Genomic DNA, 13,351 nt, shown 5'->3' with positions numbered 1-13,351 from the left:
AAGAAGGATGGAAAGAAGGATTCGGACCAGAGTGGGAAGCAATGTATAGGAAACGGGATCGCTACAAGGAAGAAATGTCTAATTATTTTAAGGAGGATGCTAAGAGAGAAGTCGAAGAGGTGATGTCTAAAATCCTCTCCAATCCTCCTCCTGAGTGGATGCAGCGATTGGCGACCGCAATGTCTAGCCAATTAAGTGGCCAGCAGCCTCCTCAAATGCAGCTATTCGTCGCCCTGACAACAACAGAACAAGCTCCGGTCGTCCGAAGTAGTATTGCGTCTACCGGAGACAAGGTCCGCTATCCAGTTGATGAGATCGATAGTCCTGTGCCTTGCTCCCTAGTCATAAGGTATGGTTTTAACAATAACCGTACAAGAGAAGTAGCCACAGGACTTGCGATCCCGGGGCGTCAATTCCATGGTAGTGAGATCCCTGAGGACTACTGCAGGGTGGAAGTGTTGACAGTTGTCCAAGGATATTTGGACGACATGCTAGACATTCCCAGTCCCGAGGGCATTGAGAAACTGGGACAAGCTATCAAGAATTTTATTCTTTGGCCTCGACGGGACGTCCTGCTGTCTCAGCTACCAGAACCATCAACCCGAGAAGTGCCGCAGACTCAGGAGTCGTCCCATCCCACATCTCTTCCCACTCCACCAACCTCTCCAATCTTGCATCCACAATCCCCATCACCACCATCACCAATAATGCCTCAACCACCATCCCCGCCACCATCAAAACCCACTCCCCCACCATCACCTAAACGCCATGCTTCAACACCGCAATATCTTCCACACCACCGGCACTGCTCAAGTATTAAGATCGAGAATGTATTGTTGCCCCATACAACTTTGGGTAAGTGTCAATTTGTATTCATCGTCGTATTAGTAATTTCAATGGGCACTTGCATTATAAATCCGATTCTCTCAGGGACTACTGGATCTGCCTCCTCATTAATCCTAGTCTAGGACGTGTGCTAGTCCTAGACTCTGCAGACTATGATCCTTCAAGTTATGCAAAATTCATTACACACTTAGAACGGTAAGCTGAGTACATTAAATATTCATACCTACTTTTATAAGAGTTTCAGAATAACTTGAGGATTGTGTATTTGATACTATAGGGCCTATAGGTATTATAAGATCAAAGGTGGAAGATGCGATTCATCAGAACCGGGGCAGCCATTGAGATTATTTTATAAATGGCCAGTACATATCAAAATATCACAAGCTATCTTTTATAAATATAATATGCATATGATGATGTTGCAACTAATAAATATCCACTTTTTTGTCATACATCAGTGCCATAAGCAACCAGTCGGATCGGTCCACTGTGGATTCTACGTCCGCGAGTTCGTGAGAGAGACCGAAAGATATGTAACTAACCCTTCTAAGGTATTGCTCTAATAGTCGTTTATATTATTTGTGTCATTTTTTGTTGCTAAGCATGTGTTATATGAACTATAAATTTATGATATTTTTGACTTCCTCTGCAGCAACATGAGTTGGAAAAGACGAAGAGCGTGACTCAAGGTGTTCTATACAACATAGTTGAGGACCTCTGCATTTTTCTCTTGAGAGAAGTCATTCCCACCGAAGGGAAATATCACGACCCGACCAGCGTCCTAACAAAGCCTGAGTTTACAGCGCTAAGAGATATTAGTAGGCTAAAGCTATCTCGATCGGGTTATTAGAGCAGAGGTTTCAGATGTGAAACCTCATATGTCTGTAAACAAAAAACTTTGATGTGTGATGTTTGTAATTAATATAATTTTATGTACAAAGTAATGGTATATATAAATATATTGCATGTTGCATTGGTTGAATCTTCTAGCCTAACATAGTTTCAATATTAATGTATATAATATATATAATAAAAATAGGGTTTGCTGGAAAGTAGGGTTAAATTGAAAAATCTTACCACATGCGGTTCTTTTATGAGAGCCGCATGTAGAAACCAATTTCTACAGGCGGTTTACATAAAAGAACCCTCTGTAGAAATTGATTTCCACAGGCGGATCTCATAACTGAACTGCCTGTAGAAATTGGTTTCTACAGGCGGCTCTCAGTTAACCGCCTGTGAAAACTTTTATTTCCACAGGCCTATAGCCACTGGCGGTTCGTCAATCCGTCTATACAAAAGGGTTGCGAACCGCCTATATAGTATCTCTCTGTACTAGTGATAGGGATAGTTTGGGTTCGTAAGGTAAAGATGTGGTACCTAAGAAGCTGTTGACAATAGAGCTTATCTTGAGAAGGCTAGAAAACACCAGATTAATCCAAAAAAATCTACCGCGTTTGATTTTATAATGATCAACTGCTTAGTAGATTAGTGCCAGCCAATTGGGTTCCTTAGGCCAATCTTAATAGATAGTTTTATAGCATTGTTTTTAAAACTGTCATATCATATAGAATTGAATGAAGTAAAACTTAAATGAAACATCCACTCTCAATGCCAAGTTTTATTCTATAGTTTCGTAGTCGTATAATTTCATTACTCATAGTCGTATAGTTTCATTACCAAATGGTTTCCCAGCCTGCCATGCGAGGAGGCTAAACATCCACAAAACAGTTCTTTTTCCTATGCCTTAAACTTTGGGCGATCTCTGCCGTTGATGATAGGATTTGGACAAAAAGAAGCGGAGAGGAAAATAATAATAGCTTTAAGCCAAAAAAAATTGGTTGATATATGGAGTTTGTGTGGATAAATGTAGTGAGAACATATGGAGAGATGACAATTAAATCAAAAAAATAAATAAAATTATTTCAAGTAGAACAACCCAAATGTAATAGTAAAAGAAACAAAATGACAAAAAAAAACTACCTAATATGTGCTATTTGCACACGGCACCTTGCTAGGGAGTGTCTACTAATTAAATTGACAGTCCGACTTGAACCGAGATGCATGTATCATCGTTCCTATATCGAAAGTGCTCTGAATATCAAATGCAAATATGCCACCGTATTTTTGCAAGTTGCATGGGCATACCATCTTATATTAGTACTGACAAGCGTACCAAACTAACAGCTCAGCAGCAGGAAAGCCTGTAGTATTATATTACTGTACGGTTAGGTTAGTAAGCATAATCGTGATTGGGGTTCCAAACAGATCATATGCAATGCAAGCCTTGATGATAGGCTGGAGCTGGACTTTCAGAGAGCTACTATCGCCTCGGAACAAGTGCAAAGTCTGGCTCAGCTTGGACGTATCTACACGCTCTTGGTGGCTTGCGTTCGTTTTTCATGCCTAACTCAAGCTGAAGATTAATTAATATATAGTAGTATATATAGATCTTGTTTAGTTCACCAAAAACAAAAAACTTTTCAAGATTTCTCGTCACATCAAATCTTATGGCACATATATAGAGTATTAAAAATAGATGAAGATAATAACTAATTGCATAGTTTGTCTGTAAATCGCGAGACGAATCTTTTAAGTCTAGTTACTCCATAATTGGACAACATTTTGTTAAATAAAAACGAAAGTGCTACAGTGTTAAAATCTAAAAACTTTTTTTATCTAAACAAAGCCATAGTATTCAAGATTTGGGATGCACCAACTAGACAAGCTGATCAGTTACAGTACGTAGATTTGCTCATCACTCGATATTAACCATTCTTATAAGTAAAACGATGAGGTATTGTTTAGTTGGCGAAAATTTTTGGATTTTGCCACTGTAGCATTTTCGTTTTTATTTGACAATTATTGTCTAATTGTAGACTAACTAGACTCAAAAGATTAATCTCGTAAATTATAGATAAAGTATGCAATTAGTTATCTTTTTTATCTATATTTAATGTTTCATGCATGTGCCACAAGATTCGATGTGATGGAGAATTTTGAAAATTTTTGAGAACCTAAACAAGGCCCTAGAAAGGCAGCAATAATTTTCCAAAGTCGCGAAATTTTGTTAATTTTTAAATTTACTTAATAATTGACTATAACTTTTCTCATCACTCAATCACATCATTACACTGAGTCACGTGCTATTTACAATGCTAGACTCTAAACATGGAGGAAAAGCGCTTTATTGCGAATTTGGCACCGCACACTCCAGACTAAGGGCTTGTTTAGATGCATTTTAAATTCTAAAACTTTACAAGATTCTCCGTCACATTAAATCTTTAGACGCATGTATAAAATATTAAATATAGATAAAAAATAACTAATTACATATTTTGTCTGTAATTTATCGTTAGACAATAACTGTTAAATACAAATAAAAGTGATACAATGTTTAAATTCCAAAAAAATTTGGATCTAAGAGCATCTCAAAGAGAAGACTAATAAGACCCCAAAAACTGATATTTGCGTGGTTACTGGTGAAAATTCCTTCCAACAGCTCTCCAAGCCTTTGCCCAAAATTTAGTCGCTTTGAAAAAACGAGCAAGCATCCCACATATCTGCAAAAAGAAAGATGCGCCCCTAATCTCCTGCTCTCCTAGGCAGGTCATCCGATATACCAACACAGGGACGAGCGGACAGAAAAAAGTCAAGAACCAACTAACTAATGACGTGGCGAGCTTAAATTAGTTTTGGGTGCAAAGATTAGAAAGCTGCTGCGGAGGAAACTAATTCTAGAGAAACATTTGCTAAAGAGAGGTCCCAATAAAGAGTTTTGAGGGTTATTTTTTTTGAGCTCTTGGAGTCGCTCTAAACACGCCCTCAACAATACGGATCGCTCCCCTTCCCTATGAGATTGCATGTCCAAGAGTCAACTACAGAGCATATATACCCTTAATAATCTCGTCAACCAGACAACTACTCCGATGTACTCTGCAGTCTGCATATAGTAGCAAGTTGCCGTTTCACAAAGATGATGATTGCTGTGGAACATGCGCGAAACCAAACCAGCGTCGTCTACACCGATCTGATCTTCTGATTAAATTTTGTTTTTAAGGACAATTTTGCAGCAGTACTAGTTGTACTACAGTCCAACCCTAATCTGCCCACCGTCACCTTCTCGCCAGCCTACGCCGTGCGCATTAGTCAACCAATCCAGCGCGAGTTCAGGCGCTAGCTTGCCCATATGGGCCGAACAGGCAATGCAGTGCAAGTGCAAGCAGCCAAGCAGCAAACTGGTGACACACAACACACTATATATACGCGGCCTCGTCCTTGTTCCTTCTCATCGATCAACCATTGGTCTATAATCTTCTGGTTGCATCACTGCTAGCTGCTCACCAGCAACCTTTGCAAGTCTCAATCCACATCCACAGGTCGATCGGGTTAGCTTTAGGCCTTCAGCCATGGTGGTGAGAGCATCATCAGTGATAAGGTGCTTGCTGACGGTGGCCGCGGTGCTGTCTCTCCTGATGGCCGGTGCCGCTGCTGCCGGCGGCGGTCTGTCGACGAGCTTCTACAGCAAGAAGTGCCCGAACGTGCAGAGCATCGTGCGGGCCGGGATGGCGTCGGCCGTGGCGGCGGAGAAGCGCATGGGCGCCTCCATCCTCCGCATGTTCTTCCACGACTGCTTCGTCAATGTACATTGATTGCATTTTAATCTGTCACCTGTTTCCGATAGATGCATGCACTGTACAGCGTCATTACTGATGGCTGGGAGCGTTGTGGTGGTGGCCGGCCGGGTTGCAGGGCTGTGACGCGTCCATCTTGCTGGACGACACGGCGACCTTCACCGGCGAGAAGAACGCCGGGCCCAACGCCAACTCCGTGCGCGGGTACGAGGTCATCGACGCCATCAAGACCCAGGTCGAGGCGTCCTGCAACGCCACCGTCTCCTGCGCCGACATCCTCGCCCTCGCTGCCCGGGACGCTGTCAACCTCGTACGTACGGCGCGGCGCCGGCGCGTTTCATTTCATCCGAGCATCAGCGCCGCCGCCAGGCGGCCAGAGCATCCATGACACGATGCAATGCTTTGTTACAAGCTGCCACTGACGCGAGACCTGACACATCCACCTTCCTGAATAATGCATGCAGCTCGGCGGGCCGACGTGGACGGTGTACCTCGGCCGGCGGGACGCGCGGACGGCGAGCCAGAGCGACGCGAACGGCAACCTCCCGGGGCCAGGGTCGAGCCTCGCCACCCTCGTCACCATGTTCGGCAACAAGGGCCTGTCGGCGCGCGACATGACGGCGCTGTCGGGCGCGCACACCGTCGGGCAGGCCCGGTGCACCACCTTCCGCAGCCGCATCTACGGCGACACCAACATCAACGCCACCTTCGCGTCGCTCCGGCAGCAGACGTGCCCGCAGGCCAGCGACGGCGGCGCCGGCGACGCCGCGCTGGCGCCCATCGACGTCCGGACCCCCGAGGCGTTCGACAACGCCTACTACCAGAACCTGATGGCCAGGCAAGGGCTGTTCCACTCGGACCAGGAGCTCTTCAACGGCGGCTCGCAGGACGCGCTGGTGAAGAAGTACAGCGGCAACGCCGCCATGTTCGCCGCCGACTTCGCCAAGGCGATGGTGAGGATGGGCGCCATCAGCCCGCTCACGGGGACGCAGGGCGAGGTCAGGCTCGACTGCAGGAAGGTCAACTAGCGTCAAAACTGCTGCTGGACGATGGACCAGCTTCCGATCCAAAGTAGGGTCGTCGAACTGAATGGTGGTCTGGTGGATATCTTCAGAGTCGTCAACTGTCAAAACTGCGTGGCTGTTGGTATCGTGTAGCACGCTTACTTAATTAATTGCTTCTGATTATCCTATCAAAAAAATATTGCTTCTGATTATATATCCTACGTGGCAGGAATAATCCTGTCCTTCTTTCTTATCGGCAACTGTATTGATATGAAATTCGTCACGTTGTAATTTGATCCAAATTTAGCTACTTTGTAGTATACATGTGGAATACGAATCTTTGTTACAGGTCCTGCAGATGCAATTCCAGCTTATAAGAAAACGATCTGAGCAACTAAATATACTCCAGAAACTAAGATTATTTTCGTTCCAGTAATGAGTAGGTATATTAGTGGCCGAATCGAGGCAGATCGGTCGATTCGATCTCTAAGTAATATCAGCAGCGGCAAGAAGCATATGGAGAGCCTGAGCCTTTAGTTCAAGTTGCTGGGTGGAGGGAGCACGGGTAGGGTCGCGACGTACCTGCCTCGTGGTTTTGCGAGCATACCACACGTCCACTTGCTCGGAATACATCGGAATGCCTGTTGGGAGATGCCCGCCGTCTCTTCGTCGCCGTGGAGCGTGGTTGGTTGGCCTGGGGCCCCCGTGCGTGTCCTCATCCGCCAGGTCCACGCGCGCGTACGTGTTCATCCAGTGCCAGTGTCGGCCGCCACCAAGCCCACGGGCAAAACCTTGGCCTATCAAGGCGCGGGCGCCCGTAGGTAGGTAGACCTGTGGGTGTGTTCTTGCGGTCAGTGATCAGTTTTGTAGCATTCCAGCATCTAACTGCGCACACGTCATCTCTGTTTGGGACTAGTGGCTTGGAAGCATGATCACTTACAATTTTTAGGGCAACAACTTCATGAGTTGCCGAACACTCTTTTCCAAAAACAACTTTATAGGTGAAACTATTTTTTTTCTTCTCTCACAAAGAGATAAGTTGAGATGAAGCTGAAAAATAGCTTATCCTAGCTTTCTCCCCCATTTCTTTGTTTCATCCATGCATGAAGCTGTTGGTGAAACTGTTTTACCAAATAACTTTTTCAAAATAGCTCAGCTCTAGAAAGTTGTTCATGAAACTCTTTTATAAAAATCAACTTCACTAGTAAAACTGAACTGTGTCAAATAGAGCCTAAGTGTGGGATCACTCTGCATCTATTTGCTACAAATGGCAAATGCCTTAACAGTTCTTGCTCTATTATTATCCAACATTGATTGGAAAGTTAAAGATGGACCAGGAAAGCATATGCAAAAGAAAGATCAAATATAGATTAATAAAGATCAAATTTGAGAAGACAAAAAAACATCCTCGACTTGGTTAAGGTGACAATAAGAATTGGCCCACGCAAGTTTGAGCAGACTCTTCATCGATCACTATTGAACCTGGACTATGCTGGTTTGGACTGGGCATTAACCTTAATGCCCTGTTTGCTTAAACTTATCAGCACGGCTTATTAGCCATGGTTTAGTGTTTTTTGCATAACAAATTAGCCTGGCTTTTTAGCGAAACGAATAAGGCTAAGTTTTTTTTCTTCGAAAACTCATTCGATCTCGTGAAAAACTTGTAGATTTCGTGTGGAATACAACTATCCAAATATTTATATGAAAGGATCACAGGCGATTGAGAGATCCATCTATCCAATTATAACAAAACCAATCGATCTTACTTTTATCTTAATCCTTAAGCTCTTCAAGAGCCCTTACTATCTAGCAATGCTCTCGATGAGATTGTCACCATTTTAGGTGGCCTTACTGATCCTTGTGCATCCTGTTGTGCGTCTTCGTGACCGGTCTTTCCGTGAGACATTCATGGATTCATGGGTAAACAACTAGCGTCAAATTGGTCCCATGGACCTGCTAGTCAGCATTGCCATTTAGATCTATATTCGTTGCGTGTCTCGACCATGCGTGGTTCGGATGACCTAGCTCTTATTACGGGTTTGATGGTAAGATTTTATGTCAACACATTTTTTCTACTCCGCTAGGAAATAAAGCGAACTGAGCAACTTTTATGGCCGATGACAGATATACTATTCTCGCCAATGACAAGACCGACCATGAGAACTTAGGTGACATTATCAAGCCTTCGGTCCATCAACATTCTAAGGAGATTTGCAAGATGTTAGAGAAGAGGATGAAGGCCCAAGTTGCTACGGATCTGATGTATACTCTAGCAAACTTTGAGGTGGCCATAATGAACTGTCAAGAAAAAAAGGATATCATCTTCGACCTTCTTCCTACTATATCTTTATCTAACATAAAACTGATCAACCTTGTTCTAGATTCCCCAGCGCAATGTATTTGTCTGTTTGGTTCCAATTGGAAGGGCTTAGATGAGACAGTGGCTAGATCAATCAATGAAACAGAGATCGGATGACAGAAAAATAAAAATGAAGTTGAACAATGACCCACGTTGCCCTCACGTGGCGACACGGATGGCCAGGCAAACCCTAGCCGCTGCCCTCGCTCCATCCCATCTCTAGCCACGCTGCCGCCGGACCAGGTCGCCGACATGGTCGTGGGGCCGCCGCCCTCGCTCCATCCTGTCTCTAGCCATGCTGCCGCCGGACCAGGTTACCGGCATGGGCGTGGGGCTTGCAGGGATGGCGGAGGCGGGGCTTTCTCGCACAGGTGGCATCGGTGATGTGGGCAATGGTTAGCCGACGGGACATGCCTCTGTGTGAGCCACATAGGGTTCTACGTGCCTGCCTGCAGCTCAAAATGGCAATGGGTACCCGAAACCCCGAGTACCCGACGGGTTTTACCCGATAAGAATGTGGGTATGGAATAGATTTTGTACCCGCGGGTACGTTATTGGACGAAATCCTTTACCTATCAGGTATGGCGGGTACGGGTGTGGAATTGTAGTACCCATACCCGTGTACCCGTGGGTAAGAAATACCCGCAAAATGAGTAAGCAACCTAAGCAATTTAGCCCATATAGCCCATGAACTGATTGGCTGAACGTGGGAAGTGTTGAGCGGCTGGTGTGCTACTAGTGCTGCTATTAATTTGCTGGAAGTTATTATGTTAAATTTCCTAGAAATTGTGATATTTAACTTGTTGAAAGTTGTTATATATCTGGTACGGAATGAATTTCTTACCCGTCTGCTTTCGCGGGTAACCCGTGGAATAGGTTTTGAACTGGCCGGTGCGGGTACAGGTGGCCAGTACCCATCGGGTACGTACCCGTTGCCATTCCTACCTGCAGCGGCCACGACAGTGTTGGCAGGGACCTGGAAGTGCTAGGCAGTGGTGGCAGAGCTTCTCTCCTCCGTTTGCCTTCTTCCTCCGCACCGCAATCAACGGTGCCTGCGTCGGTCAGGGCCACTTTATGGCCCGGGCAGCCGGATCCAGGGCTCTGGTGGCTAGATGTAGCGCCCCCAGGTTAGGGACAGGCTAATGATGGCACTCCGGTGGTGACATCGGTGGAGGTACGACATTGGCGCAGCTGACAAGCCATGGCCAATACTGTGCACAAGGTTAAGGTGCCATGGCGAAAGCTTTGCCTCTCTTGGGCCGATGACAGCGACGTCTCTAGACGCCATTTTCTTCCCTCGAAGCGTCAATCGACTAGTTCTCTTCCCTTTATGCGGCTTGTCTTCCCTAGGTGAAAACCTGGACCTTGCGATGGTGGCGCTAGTGGCATTGCGTTCCTCGTTGGAGTCGTCATTTTGGAAGTTTGTGCTCGATCAGTCTACTGCGACGGCTAGTGTCGTGGCTAGGAAGGTGGGGCCTAGTTGAGGATTCAATGCTGCATTGTCAATGACAGAGGAAGGTGGTCAGGAGTAGAGTGTTGTCGTGGTGATTTGAGGGCTTCACATCTACTGGCAGTGGAGGGCGACAGTTTGGTGGGACCGTATGCCACTTGCGACCATGAAGTTAGCGAGAAGGCCAGCACGGGAGGCCACCACGAAGCTGGAAAGGAGGCCAACGTGAGAGATGGTGGCTAGCAGATTTGAGTTGCTAAGATGACCTACGTGGTATGACGGCAAATGGTCTTTTGCATTGTGGTGACTGTTTTCGGTGTGAGGAAGCTACCGTGTGTTGTGTTTGTGTGTTTTTAAAGTGCTTGTGGTGTAATAAGTAGTAGCTATATGCATTAGTCGATTTAGAAGTTGAGATATTAATATATATTTTTTTCTAAAAAAGTTTGTGTTTGTTAGTCGGTAGGAACTAGGCGGGCCCATAAAGGGGGAGCACATAGCTTGGCCTTGGCGCGGAACTAGATTTGCAGATTTTGGCTCAGTGAATTATTCCACTCCTTTTTTTTTGTTTGCTTTCAGTGGAGAACATGACAGGACTAGAGTACACAACAGCCGAACGCGAGGTGATACAGTATGAGCGATTTTCTTCCCCAGTGTGCCTTCACTGTTTCTTCGTTGTTCACTGCTTGCGTGGTCGTTCACCATTTATTCTACTACTCCGTATTCATGATAAGCTAGCTTGCCGTACATGTCGGTGGATTCCGTTCCATCCGGCGGTCGATCGATTAGCAAGCTTGCAAAGTTACAAGTATAAATCCTAGTTTAAAATAGCATACTATTAAAAATAGTGACATTGAAAATAGTGACAGCTTTCTTTAACAGCTATGAAGCTACAACGACGCTATAGTGGTACTATGACAAATAACGTTTTTATAAAAAGGTATGAAAACATTAGTAATTGATATAAAAACATTGAAATTCAATGAACATAAATATATTTCTAAGATTCCACAAGTATAAGTAATAGTATACCAATATGACATTACAACATGATTATAAGTAATTAGTAAGCAAATGAGAAGCAGAAAATAACTAATTAAATTAGCAAATAAATGATAAGTACACAAAAGATGAAATAGCACCGTTATAACGGTCAAAATATGCCACTTAGCGGCACAATAGCGGCTAAAATTGATATAATGACACAAAGAGCAATAACTTAACATCGAGTCTCTCTAACCGCTATAGCGCCACTGTAGCCTGCTATTTTTTTATATGGCATGCATCTAGCTGTTGACGACCCGGCAGTTGCGCCTGATCTGTCCAGCGGTGCCGGTAAGCACCCCAACGTTGCCCATCTTAATCATGGCCGCCACGAAGTCGCTGTTGAAGAGCGAGGAGCTGGCGCTGTACTGCCTCACCAGCGCGTCCTGCGACCCGCCGTTGAAGAGCTCCTGGTCTGAGTGGAACAGGCCCCGTTGCAACATCAGGTTGGTGTAGTAGTCCGTGTCGAACCTCGTCGGCGTCTGCTCGTCGATGGACGCCAGGTTGCCGTCGCCGCCGGACTGCGGGCACGTCTGCTGCCGGAGCGCCGCGAAGGAGGCGTTGATGTTGGTGTCGCCGTAGATGCGGCTGCGGAAGGTGGTGCACCGGGCCTGCCCGATGGAGTGCGCGCCCGACAGCGCCGTCATGTCGCGCGCCGACAGGCCCTGCCTGCCGAACAGCGAGATGAGCGTGCCCAGGCTGGCCGTCGCCGGCGGGAGGTTGCTGTTGGCGAGGGACGCGCTCGCCGTCGTCGAGTCCCGCCGGCCCAGCGGCACGTTCCAGGTCGGCCCGCCGAGCTACGTACGTGCGGACAACAACAAACGAAGGATAAGTGTTAGACGCGTCATTAACTAACTGAATATGACATGTAATTAAACAAACAAACAAACTAGTAGGCGTGCGTACCAGATTCGTTCCTTCTCGCGCGGCAAGGGCGAGGATGTCGGCGCACGACACGACGCCGGGGCACGCGGCCTCCACGTTCGTCTTGATGGTGTCGATGACCTCATAGCCGCGCACCGAGTTGGCGTTGGGGCCTGCCGTCTTCTCCCCTCCGGCGTCGAGAAGGATCGAGCCGTCGCAACCCTGTCATCATCACATACTGTTATTACGTACGTACTGTTACCGGCGGAGAACTTGATCTGAATAGTGTGAGGATTCTAGCTAGTACTTGAACAAAGCAGTCGTGGAAGAAGAGCCTGAGCAGAGAGGCGCCCATCCTCTGGTCATTGCTGAGGGCCTGGATCATCGCCTTCCGCACGATGCTCTGCAGCTTGGGGCAGGAGGACGCATAGAACGTGGTCGAGAGCTGTGCGTGGGCGACACAGGAGAGGAGGGAAATGGCGACCAAGCATTGCATCAAGGTAGGAGCCGCCATGGCAAAACCTGCACACTCGGTGAAGCTACTTGCTTAAGGAGAAAGGTCTCTGCGGCAGCTTGGATTTGAGAGGGGTGGGCACATGGGCCTTATTTATAGTGCTTCCGGGTAGAGTTGCATGCGGGAGTTTAGGATGTAATTTATATGATGAATGAAGAAAATTTTATAGAACAGGGAAGCACTTATTTAGGGGTAGCACCATGAAATATAATACAATTTGTATCAGGGGAAATATAAAAACCATTAGTACCAATATTGGACACATTTTCTATGGCATATATAAAACACAAATGGGCGCAAAGTGCATCAGCATAATCCCTATGCATGTCGACCTTGAAAGGTGCTTAGCACGATTCTTCAAAAACAAAAAAAAGTGCTCAGCACGTAAGAAGTGTGTGCGTTGAATATCTGAATGGCATCCACGTACAGGAACCAAGCTAGGATAAAGGAGTATTTCTCGTCAACCTATAAATTCTCACAATTATAATGCTTAATATTTTTTGGACTTATGATTTATATGCGCCACAATTTTCATCTAATATTCATCTCTCAAGATAAATTTAAAAAATTAACCTTCACACACAACTTGTCACCGATGTGACCATCTTGCCACACCAAAAGCATGTCTGAGTGGCTATATAC

General features: G+C 45.8%; 2 protein-coding genes across 2 annotated transcripts; one reads left to right on the top strand and one right to left on the bottom strand.

Annotated features, from left to right (window-relative positions):
• LOC8072695 (peroxidase P7) lies at nt 5,016-6,838 on the top strand. Its single transcript, XM_002438485.2, has 3 exons — nt 5,016-5,486; nt 5,596-5,787; nt 5,942-6,838. The coding sequence occupies exons 1-3, from the start codon at nt 5,253-5,255 to the stop codon at nt 6,503-6,505; spliced, it is 990 nt and encodes a 329-aa protein (XP_002438530.1). The 5' UTR covers nt 5,016-5,252; the 3' UTR covers nt 6,506-6,838.
• LOC8072694 (peroxidase P7) lies at nt 11,363-12,818 on the bottom strand. Its single transcript, XM_002437084.2, has 3 exons — nt 12,503-12,818; nt 12,238-12,417; nt 11,363-12,128 (listed from the first exon to the last, which is right to left on the bottom strand). The coding sequence occupies exons 1-3, from the start codon at nt 12,707-12,709 to the stop codon at nt 11,574-11,576; spliced, it is 942 nt and encodes a 313-aa protein (XP_002437129.1). The 5' UTR covers nt 12,710-12,818; the 3' UTR covers nt 11,363-11,573.

Source organism: Sorghum bicolor, chromosome 10, assembly GCF_000003195.3.
Source record: "Sorghum bicolor cultivar BTx623 chromosome 10, Sorghum_bicolor_NCBIv3, whole genome shotgun sequence".
In the NCBI taxonomy this organism is placed as follows: domain Eukaryota; kingdom Viridiplantae; phylum Streptophyta; class Magnoliopsida; order Poales; family Poaceae; genus Sorghum; species Sorghum bicolor.
This window is presented reverse-complemented; position numbering and strand designations above follow the sequence as displayed.

What these genes read in the sequence shown, in the direction of transcription:
- LOC8072694 (XM_002437084.2), bottom strand. Translation starts at nt 12,709, where the DNA reads ATGGCGGCTCCTACCTTGATGCAATGCTTGGTCGCCATTTCCCTCCTC. An exon ending in TCCACGACTGCTTTGTTCAA is followed by an intron (nt 12,418 to 12,502) that starts GTACTAGCTAGA and finishes TGATGATGACAG; the next exon opens with GGTTGCGACGGCTCGATCCT. An exon ending in CGCGAGAAGGAACGAATCTG is followed by an intron (nt 12,129 to 12,237) that starts GTACGCACGCCT and finishes GCACGTACGTAG; the next exon opens with CTCGGCGGGCCGACCTGGAA.
- LOC8072695 (XM_002438485.2), top strand. Translation starts at nt 5,253, where the DNA reads ATGGTGGTGAGAGCATCATCAGTGATAAGGTGCTTGCTGACGGTGGCC. An exon ending in TCCACGACTGCTTCGTCAAT is followed by an intron (nt 5,487 to 5,595) that starts GTACATTGATTG and finishes GCCGGGTTGCAG; the next exon opens with GGCTGTGACGCGTCCATCTT. An exon ending in CCCGGGACGCTGTCAACCTC is followed by an intron (nt 5,788 to 5,941) that starts GTACGTACGGCG and finishes TAATGCATGCAG; the next exon opens with CTCGGCGGGCCGACGTGGAC.